The sequence below is a fragment of the Urocampus carinirostris genome, chromosome 8 (assembly GCF_059441175.1).
Source record: "Urocampus carinirostris isolate Australia breed hairy pipefish chromosome 8, RoL_Ucar_1.0, whole genome shotgun sequence".
Taxonomy (NCBI): Eukaryota; Metazoa; Chordata; class Actinopteri; order Syngnathiformes; family Syngnathidae; genus Urocampus; species Urocampus carinirostris.
Genome location: NC_142356.1, coordinates 7279734 through 7291256, shown reverse-complemented (window position 1 = coordinate 7291256; position 11523 = coordinate 7279734). Strand labels below are relative to the sequence as shown.

The window sequence follows — 11523 nt, the reverse complement described above, 5'->3', positions numbered from 1 at the left end:
TAAGAGCTGCCGGGCATGACACAAATTTGCGCTCTTGACGCCCGCTTGACTGGGGATAATGGATCACGGCCAAAACAGTGAAGTTCATTTAGGCGATCTACAATGACATGCTTGAGTGGCCCGGAACGGGGAAAAAAATGAGACAGAACGGCATTCCCCCTGAAAATAACAGCTTCTGCTGGTCCCCACTCGCAGCAATATGGGATTGGCGATAACAGATTGCAGTAAAAACAGTGCAGTTTATTTTAGCCGGGCCACAATGGCCAACGAGGGATAATGGCGCGTGACTGCACTGTTAACTGTGTGTGGGCCGCGATGGCACAGTTCAGCGGCACAAACCCCTGCCTGCCCCTATTCTCAGCAACAGTTGACCATGGATAATGGATCCTGGCCACACCGGTGCTATTCATTTTAACATGAAAGAACGGGGGCGGGGGGAAGCCACCACGCATGACGCAAATATGCTAGCTTAGCCCCTACTCTTAGCAATTGCCGAATGGGGATAATGATTTGTGGCCAAAACTGTGTAGTTAATTTTAGGTAGACAACTGAGAAAAAGCATTCTACCTGTTCCTGCTCACAGCAATATGGGTTTGGGGATAATGGATTGCAGCCGGACGAGTGCAGTTCATTTTAAGTCGAAATACAGTAACGGCAAATAAAAAAGCAAACAGGCTTGACAGGCTTGGCCCTTGCTCTGTAAACTCCGGCTTACTCTTTAAAGAAGCCTCATGTGTATTGATTAATTTCTCTGGGAAATTTTCCATTTTATTTTCTGCACCTACTGCAAAAATACTACAGTTGTATCCTTTCATATATAGTGTAAGCCCATGCTTCTGGCAGGCCATGTGCGAACACCACTTGTAAACAAATAGGATGCAATGATGGAAAGTTCTTCCGAGCAAAAAAGCTCAGTACTTTGTTGATTTTGGTGAGTGAATAAATGAACAAAATCATTCTCAAATCAATGGCAAAACTTAATCACGGAAACAGCGTCTATTTACTTATACGGCATTTATACGGGTTGTTTTTCTTTTTTTTCCCGCTAGTCATGTAAACGTTTCATTCGGTGTAAACGTTTCATCCGGACAGCTCCAATCAGTGCTCTCCGATTGGTTTGAGTGTACTGGCGCTTTTAAAGGGACAGTGCGTATGATTTGACCACTAGATGTCACTGAATTATGTTATGCAACCAAAAACGATTGCTAAGATAGAGGGATGTCTAGATAGATAGATGTCTAGATAGATAGATAGATGTCTAGATAGATGTCTAATAGATAGATAGATAGATAGATGTCTAGCTAGCTAGATAGATAGATGTCTAGATAGATAGATAGATGTCTAGCTAGATGTCTAGCTAGCTAGATAGATAGATGTCTAGCTAGCTAGCTAGATAGACAGATGTCTAGCTAGCTAGCTAGATAGATAGATAGATGGCTAGCTAGATAGATAGATAGATGTCTAGCTAGCTAGCTAGATAGATAGATGTCTAGCTAGCTAGCTAGATAGATAGATGTCTAGTTAGCTAGATAGATAGATGTCTAGCTAGCTAGATAGATAGATAGATGTCTAGCTAGCTAGCTAGATAGATAGATGTCTGGCTAGCTAGCTAGATAGATGTCTAGCAAGCTAGCTAGATAGATAAATAGATGTCTAGCTAGCTAGCTAGCTAGATAGATAGATAGATGTCTTTTTTTGCTCCTTTATATCATATTTCATGTATTTTTGCTTATTTCTCAAATCAAAATTGTTGTTTATTAATAACTCAAGGTTTTTTTAACCACTATAAGGTGATACATTTTACACACTGTCCTTTTAAAGTGGCACCTACACACCTTTAAACATGGATTTATCCACTGAACCTATTATGGAAAATAAACAGTGAAAGTCAAACTGCGAAAAGGGAATACTGTATATAATAATTTAAAAAAAAGAGGATTTGTATGAGTTAATAGTTATAATATTATCATATTGTTGTAAACACACTGTAAACGTATATAATTATTTATTTACAAAATAACACGTTTTGTGAGTCGAATTTGAACCGTTCTTAAATGCATCCAGAGAAATGTGTATATATAAAAAAAAAAAAGATTGTACGATCTGCAGGAAAAAAACGTTTTCAGAGCTGTCAAATTTTGAAAAGATAGTATTCGGATTCCGGGGGAAAAAAATCCTAGTGCCATTTTTCAGTTGAAAGTATTTTTTAGACGTGTTTTCACTGAAAAAACTGCATTTTTGATTGATTCTTTAGATGGTACTCTTGGTTCAAGTAAAACAAAGCATCGCGATGGCCTTCAACGGGTGATGACGCGATCTGATTTCTGCCTGGTGCTCTGAATGTCAAGGTGAAGTAGTTGGTAAGTCTGTGTTCGACATAACCTTTCAGTTTCCGGGGTTAAATTATCGTAGTAGCATTTAAGAGCGCCGTTTTTCGGTTGAATGTCGTTTTTAGACAATGTTATCACCTTCAAAATTGCAATGTTGATTGACTCCTTTAGTTTGATTTAAATAAAATAAAGCATTGAAATGGCTTTCAGCGAGTGATGTCACGATGTGATTTCTGCCTAGTGCTTCGAATGTCAAAGTAAAGAAATTCAAAGAAGTGCGGGTCAACTGTGGAAATAACAACAGTTTGACTCTCTTTGAGATGAACTGGAAATATATCTAACTCTCTTTTGTATTTAAACCAAGAACACCATCTAGAGGAGTAAAAGGAACATTGCTTGATTTTTTTAGTATTGCGTTTGAGTAGTGCGTATTTAGGAATTTGTTATCAACCGCCATATCATTGGTAGCTCTGTTTTCGGTTATGTTATCGCTTAAAAAAACTGCAACATCGATTCCCTGAATTTGCACTCTTTGTTTTAAGATGCACTGAAAATGTATCGAACTATATTTTGTATTTAAACCGAGAGCACCGTCAAGAGTAAAACGAACATTTTTCGATGTTTTGGTGTCAAATTTTCGTTTTCATAGAAAATGCGTGGTTATGAATTTGCTATAACTTGCCGTATTAAACTAAGGAAGATTTGTAGTGGTTGGTAACTCTGTGTTCGATAAAGTCTTTCAGTTTCCAGGGTTAAAAAATATCGTAGTAGCATTTAAAAGTGCTGTTTTTCGGCTGAAAATCATTTTTTCATTCATTCATTTGTTATTACCTTAAAAACTGCAATATAGATTGATTCCTCTACTTTGGTTGAATTAGAACAAAGCATTGTGATGGTCTTTGGCGAGTGATGACGCGATGTGATTTCTGCCTAGTGCTCTGAATGTCAAAGTAAAGAAAGTGTGGGTAAATGGCGCGAGTAACTACGACTCCCTTTGAGATGCACTAGAAATATATCGAAATTACTTTTGTATTTAAACCAAGAACACCATCTAGAGGAGTAAAAAGAACAAGTTTTAGTAGTTTTCATAGAAAATGCGTATTTAGGAATTTGCTATAAACCGCCATGGTAGCTCTGTGTCCGGCTCATAGAAAATGCGAAATTACTAGTTTGGGGAGTAAGCTAGAAGATTTTTGCAGGGTTACATTTCGCGCGGCATTAGCTCAGGAGGGAGAGCGCTCGTCTTGGGATCAAGAGATCGCAGATTCGTATCCCGGATCCTCCGTGTTACATGTCAAAGTGTCCTTGGTTAAGACACTGAACCCCTTATACCCCCAATGGGCAGGTTAGCGCCTTACATGGCTGCACGGCCGCTATTGGGAAATGTGAAGCACATTGTAAAGCGCTTTGGGAAGTCATTTCATTTCATTTCAAATACATTTTTTGTTATAACCGGACTTCATTTTTGTTACGACGAGCAGAAATAAATTAAACGGGCAGAAATCTGTAAGCGGAATAATAGGACAAGGACTCACAAGGTGGCTATTTTTTTTTCCTTTATAGTTTGGCTACGATATTTTCCTTCCACGGGGTAGGAAGTTCCTCAACCTCACCTCGACCTTCAATTTATATTGGATCCTTCACCACATGCACGTACGACCCTTTGAAATGAAAAATTTCGTAAACTGGCATTAACCAACAATCACTAACTAGTCCCAGTGCGTCCAGTTTGGATGTAAACGTTCGATCTGAAAACAAAACAGTAAAGACGTCGTTAACGATGCATGCTCGTTAGTAAACTCAAAAGAAAAGGGATCTAGATGGAGGAAGCACGGCCTTGCGTCAAGTTTTGGCGGTGAAGTGAGGAGCTCCTTCAGGCGTTCCTGCAGAGCGACGGGTGCACAAACTGCGGGTTGACGAAGGAGAAGCCGGCGAATTCCGCTTGGTCGATGTTGGCGATCACCAGCTCGTCGGGCGGCGTCAGTTGAGGTTGCGTGCGGGTGAAGAACTTGTCGAAGTTCTCCGCTCCTTTGCCGCACTGTGACCAGGACACACACAAAAAATACAATTGGGGATAATGGCGAGAAAAGTTCTACAACACGAGATAGGAGTTTGTATTAAAAATCGAAATGATCTCTGTTTTATTGGTCAGTCCAGAAGATCATCCATCCATCCATCCATCCATCCATTATCTGCATCGCTTATCCTCAGTAGTGTCGCGGGGGTGCTGGAGCCCATCCCAGCTATCTCCGGGCAGTGGGTAGGGGACACCCTGAACTGGTTGCCAGCCAGTCGCATGGCACACAGGGACAGACAATTTGGACCGGCCAATTCACCTGACATGCATGTTTTTGGAATGTGGGAGGAAACCGGAGTGCCCAGAGGAAACCCAAGTAAGCATGGGGAGAACATGCAAACTCCACACAGGAGGTTCGATCTCATGACCTCAGAACTGTGCCGCACACGTGTTAACCACTGCGCCGCCGTGCTGCCCTCCAGAAGATCTTAGCCTCGTTTATTGAGGTTAACGGGGACCAGAGCCCGGCGATATGTAAAAAAATTGCCCCCCCCCCAACTCGCAGCAAAAGTTGACTGAGGATAATGGATCGTGGCTGCACGGGTGCTAATCATTGGTGAAAACAACTAAAAAAATGAGAGGCCACGCATGACAAAAATTTGCTCTCTTTGGCCCTGGCTCTCAGCAATGGTCCACTGAGAATAATGGATCACAGCTGCAAGGCGAGAACAACAGAAAAAAGAGAGCAGCCACGCGTGACCTCAATTCTCTCTCTCGGACCCCGCTTTCAACAAAAGGATACTTTTGAGGATAATTGATTGGGGCTGCATGGGTGTTACTAATTGTTGGTGAAAAGAACAGAAAAAATGAGAGGCCACGCACGACAAAAATTTGCTCTCTTGGCCCCGGCTCTCAGCAATGGTCGACTGAGGATAATGGATCATAGCTGCAAGGGTACTGTTCATTGTAGGTGAGAAGAACAGAAAGAGAGAGCGGCCATGCGTGACCTCAATTCTCTCTCTCGGACCCCGCTTTCAACAAAAGTCTATTGAGGATAATTGATCGTGGCTGCACGGGTGCTACTCATTGTAGGTGAAAAGAACGGAAAAAATGAGAGGCCACGCACGACAAAAATTTGCTCTCTTGGCCCCCGGCTCTCAGCAATGGTCGACTGAGGATAATGGATCATGGCTGTACAGGTACTGTTCATTATAGGCGAGAAGAACAGAAAGAGAGAGCAGTCACGCGTGACCTCAATTCTCTCTCTCAGACCCCGCTTTCAACAAAAGTCTACTGAGGATAATTGATCATGGCTGCACGGGTGCTACTCATTGTAGGTGAAAAGAACAGAAAAAATGAGAGGCCTCGCACAAAACAAATTTGTTTTCTTTGTCCCAGCTCGGTCGACTGAGGATAATGGATCATGGTGCACGGGTGCTGTTCATTATAGGTGAAATAACAGAAAAAGAGAGCAGCCACGCATGACATAAATTTACTTTTGGCCCCACTCTTGTCCAAAAGTCTGGGAATAATGGATTGTGGCTGATCTTCATTGTAGGTGAAAGTTCAGAAAAAATGAGGCGCCACGCATGACACAAATTTGCTCTCTTAGCCCTGGCTCTCAGAAATGGTCGACATGCAAACTCCACACAGGAGGTTCGATCTCATGACCTCAGAACTATGCCGCACACGTGTTAACCACTGTGCCGCCGTGCTGCCCTCCAGAAGATCTTACCCTCGTTTATTGAGGTTAACGGAGACCAGAGCCCGGCGATATGTAAAAAAGTAGCCCCCCCCCCAACTCGCAGCAAAAGTTGACTGAGGATAATGGATCGTGGCTGCACGGGTGCTAATCATTGGTGAAAACAACTAAAAAAATGAGAGGCCACGCATGACAAAAATTTGCTCTCTTTGGCCCTGGCTCTCAGCAATGGTCCACTGAGAATAATGGATCACAGCTGCAAGGCGAGAACAACAGAAAAAAGAGAGCAGCCACGCGTGACCTCAATTCTCTCTCTCGGACCCCGCTTTCAACAAAAGTCTAATGAGGATAATTGATCGTGGCTGCACAAGTGCTACTAATTGTTGGTGTAAACAACTGAAAAAATGAGAGGCCATGCAGGACAAAAATTTGCTCTCGGCCCCGGCTCTCAGCAATGGTCGACTGAGGATAATGGATCATGGCTGTACGGGTACTGTTCATTATAGGCGAGAAGAACAGAAAGAGAGAGAAGCCACGCGTGACCTCAATTCTCTCTCTCGGACCCCGCTTTCAACAAAAGTCTACTGAGGATAATTGATTGTGGCTGCACGGGTGCTACTCATTGTAGGTGAAAAGAACAGAAAAAATGAGAGACCACGCGCGACAAAAATTTGCTCTCTTGGCCCCGGCTCTCAGCAATGGTCGACTGAGGATAATGGATCATGGCTGTACGGGTGATGTTCATTATAGGTGAAATAACAGAAGAAGAGAGCAGCCAAGCGTGACCTCAATTCTCTCTCTCGGACCCCGCTGTCAACAAAAGTCGACTGAGGATAATTGATTGTGGATAATTGATTAGTGAAAGGTCAGAAAAAAATGAGCTGCCACGCATGACACAAATTTGCTCTCTTAGCCCCGGCTCTCAGAAATGGTCGACTGGGGATAATGGATCTCGGCCTTACGGGTGCTGTTCATTGTGGGCTAAAAGAACGGGTAGCAAAAGAAGCACCATGCATGATGAAAACTAAATTTCTCCGCCAATGTTCTCAGCAAAAGTTGACTGGGAATAATGGATCGCAGAAGATGGGTGCGGTATGGGTGCTGTTAGTTGAGGCGGACAGAACGGAAAGAAAGCACATGAAATAAATTCGCTGTCTCGCCCCCCACTCTAAGCAAAAATCAACCAGGGATAATGGATTTCGGCCACATTGGTGATATTTTTGTTTTATTTGTGTCCTTTGGATCAAAACTTAAATGAAAAGTAATGAACTTAATTGATAACTTCAAAGTAAAGTAACAAATATGTATTGAGGATTCGTCCTTCAGAGTTGACTTAAGGTAGGAGTGTCAAACTTATTTTAACTCGGGGGCCACACGATAGAACAAACATTCTGTCGGGGGCCGGACTAGTAGATTATAGAGAAAGAAAAAGAGATAAAGAAAAAGAGATAAAGAAATAAGAGGAAGAGGGAGGGAAAAGGAGAGAGGGCGGGACAAAGAAAGAAAAAGAGAGAGGTAGAGAGCGTGAGAAACAAAAGATAAAAAGTCGTGAGAGAGGGGGAAAAGAAAGGGAGAGGAAGAAAGAAATCCAAAGAGAAATAGAATGACAGAAGGAGAGAAAAGAGAAAAGAAAGCGCGAAGGGTATGAAGAGAGAAAGACACAGAGAGAGAAAGAGACAAAGAGCAACAAAGGAAGAGAAAAAGAGACACAGAGAGTGAAAGAGACAGAGACAGAGTGGGAGAAAAAAGGGGTGGAAGAGAGAGAGAGAGAGAGAGAGAGAGAGAGAGAGAAATAAATACAAGTACAGTGTCTTTGTGAGAGGCACCTGGCTCTGGCAACATCAAGTTGACATATTTCAACCTGCAGCTTGTTTTTCTCTTGCGCTTCTCCGAGTGGTCTCGCAGGCCGGATTCAATCCCTTAGTGGGCCTGATCTGGCCCGCAGGCCACCTCTTTGACACCTCTGACTTAAGGTTTGATAAATGAGACTAATTCTTGTAGTAGTCCTCTGGCACACCCTGCTAGTGATGAAGTAACCATAAATTAAAAATTAGGTAATTCCATCTCCTAGATAATGGAATGTGGGCAAAACAGTGCAGTTCGTTTTAGGTGGGCCGCAGTGGCACACTTCAGCAACTTGAACCGAAAAGAAAGTGTGTGGGTTCTGACAAAAGTTTCTTCTGACAGGCCAATATGTAAATGGGGATAATGGATCGCGGGCACCCCAGTGCTGTTCATTTTAGCCGCAAATACAGTAATGCAAAAAAAAGAGCTGTCAAAAGTGTACTCTGCCGGTCGGCGCTCACGGCAACATGCGATGAGGACAGCAGGAACAGAAATCGACATATTGATTACCGTTCTCAGTCCGACGCGCAATGGCCGCCGGGTTCACCGTTACTCTGACAACCGGGCAGAGCAGCGCTCATGATGTCGACTTCAAAAGCCTAACGGGAATTTTCTAACGAATTAAGTTTTGTTTTGAGCGAGAGACGGTTATATAAGTCAAGAGAGAATGCTGACATTGGGCTCCTATTAACTCTGTTCTGTTCCGCTTGGCCTCCAGCCACGCATTTTCTATGAAAACTACTAAAACTTTAACTAACTAAACGATATTTAGAATTGCTGAAACTTTTAAACCTGGAACGAACACTTTTGTGTTCAATCTTGGACGGTATCAGGAACAGTATTTTTTTCTCTTTAAATTCAGAGCAAATGGATCATAGACATCATAGGCGAGCGGCAGCCTTTCCAGCAGCTCCTTGTTATTTCGCTCTTTTTGTGATTTATTGTTTTAAGTGTCTGCTTCTATCTTTGGTGTTTTTCGTCCCGTTTGACGCTTTGGATTACTTTCTATCGAATTGTTATGGGTTTTAACGTACAAAAATGCGTTTATTCGAGGAATCAACTCCTTGCCCTGAAGAATTCTCGTGCCGGCGTGATGAGGGGGCCCTATCGTGGATGCAGAGCCGGAGCTAAGGCTAAGCGCCTAGCGGTGTTACAAGCCTTCGGTACCGTCTGTAATCATGGTAAATGTGAACTCTCTACCAAATAAGACCGACGAACTGGCTGTGCTGGTAAAAAACATCAAAGCGTACAGGGAGTGCAGTTTAGCATCCCCGACGCTAACGTGGAGCTACCCGGCTTCAGCGCTGTTAGGGCAGACAGAGACACAAAAGCCTGCGGGAAGCGGAGGAGAGGTGGACTCGCTATCTACGTGAACACGAGGTGGTGTAACCCTGGGCAAAAACATTTCCATCTGCTGCAGGGACGTCGAACTTTTGGCCTGGCGTGTGACGTCATCCACTCCACTGTTGCTAAACTACAACACAGCACCCCGAGGCCATCCTGTAAATCTGTTAATAAACCACAAAAGGATACTGCTGGAAGTGTGAATTTTCCTACGGGGATGAATAAAGTATCTATCTATCAATCTATCTATCTATCTAGAAACCTATGGTGATTAGTTAATACGTGACAAACTGCCTATATCCTACACAAAAATAATACAATTATAACACAGAATATAGAGTTCTCCTTCTGTGTAATATGTATGTGCATAGGACTGCATCTCTGTAGATCTAAAACAAAAATGAAATTGCATTTACCTTTGGTGTGAACTGACTTGGTTGGGTCTAGTTACGGGGTGGATGCAAAAGGGAGAAGCCTTCCACTTGTGTGGATTCTCTTGCCCTTCAAATATTTACTTCCTTTAATCGCCTCCTTATTTTTATAAATAGTACAGCGAGTACAGTTTGCTGTGTTTTACGGAAACACAGCAAACCGGACGCTAAAGTGGAGCTACCTGGCTTCAGCCCTGTTAGGACCGACAGAGACACAAAAGCCTGCAGGAAGCGGAAAGGAGGTGGACTCGCCATCTACATGAACATGAGGCGGTGTAACCCTGGGCAAAAACATTTCCATCTACTGCAGGGACGTTGAACTTTTGGCCTAGCATGTGACGTCATCCACTCCGCTGTTGCCAAACTACAACACAGCACCCCGAGGCCATCCTGTTAATCTGTTAATGAACAACAAAAGGATACTGCTGGAAGTGTGAGGGGATGAATTAAGTATCTATCTATCTATCTAAAAAAGTGAAATCGGGTCTTAAGGATTTGATCTTGCAATAAATGTTAAATACAGTGGAACCTCGGTTTTCGAACGCCTCTCAGTTCGAACAAATCGGAGTCCGACCAAAAATTTCGAGAAATTCTTGCTTTGCTGTTCGGTCAAAAAATCGGAGTTCCAACGCCGGTACGCTAGGGTGCGATGCTGAGCGGCATACGGGTGTTTTAGCCCCTTATTATGCCTCCGAAGAAAGTCAGTGCAAGCAGCAAAGATGCTACAGGTGAAAAAAGAAAAGTAGTGCGTACAACTATTGCATTTAAGAAAGAAATAAAAGCCAAATATGAAGGAGGTGTACAAGCGCCTTCTGCTGACCACCACAAAGGTAAGAAATCCTAATCATAAGATTACGATACCGCGAACGTAGGATTAGCCTGGGTTAGCTTTAAGTTTACGTTAAACATTCAGGGTGTTGGAACGGAGCCCAACATTGAGGGTGTTGGAACGGAGCCCCCTTTCCAATGAACCGCTCACCACTTGTTGTGGAGACCCGGGTGCTCAATGACTTGTAAACGACCTGATTTTTAAATTTTTACACGTTCATGTTAGCGTAATATTTCGTACGGAAAATTACGATAACGCGAACGTACGATTAGCCGGGGTTAGCTTGATGTTTACGTTAAACATTGAAGGTAAACATTCAGGGTGTTGGAACGGATTAAAACGATTTACATTATTTTTAATGGGAAAAGTGATTTCGGTGATCGAACAAATGGGTTTTCGAACAGGGTTCTGGAGCGGATTATGGTCGAGAACCGAGGTTCCACTGTACATGAATAATTTCAATGGAAAGCCTTCATTCTACGATTGCAGTTTGTGGAATACCAAAGGACTAGCCAACCTCCGCTAGCTGACCTATATATCTCGCGACAGCACCAAATGGGCTTAGCTTGTTCCGACGTCCTTCCGTGATATTTTCCCTGACAGGTGACATTCCCGTCGAGCGATTCTCGGCCGTCAAGGACAAATATTCGTATGACACAATACCTGACGGGTAATACAAACGTCCTTCAACTGTCGTCTTCCATCCATCACTGACTACTTTGCTTGAGAGAAGACACAGTTCCGACCTCAAGGTTAGCTGGAATATATTTACCGTATTTTCCGCACTATAGGGCGCACCGGGTTATAGGGCGCACCCCGAAAAAAATAGTTTTTGGTCCTATTTTTGACATACATAAGACGCACCGGATTATAAGGCGCTACAATGGGAACGTCGACAAAACAGTCAGATGGTTCAGTCCAACTTATTACCCCCTTAACATTCCCAAAGCTTGCAAAGAAGCAAATACGTGTCTCAGACATATACGGAAACAGTGTCTGTACGATGTCACTCAAATGCATCGTTC

The 11523-nt window shown here is 43.2% G+C and overlaps 1 protein-coding gene across 1 annotated transcript in view; it reads right to left on the bottom strand.

The window, feature by feature from the left end:
* Positions 1–3406: 3406 nt before the first annotated feature.
* prkcaa (protein kinase C, alpha, a) overlaps positions 3407–11523 on the bottom strand; it is a 139686-nt gene continuing 131569 nt past the window's right edge. Inside the window, exon 17 of the mRNA XM_088341475.1 lies at positions 3407–4368. Coding sequence (XP_088197601.1) covers positions 4204–4368 — 165 coding nt within the window. The 3' untranslated portion in view covers positions 3407–4203. The remainder of the gene's footprint in view (positions 4369–11523) is intronic.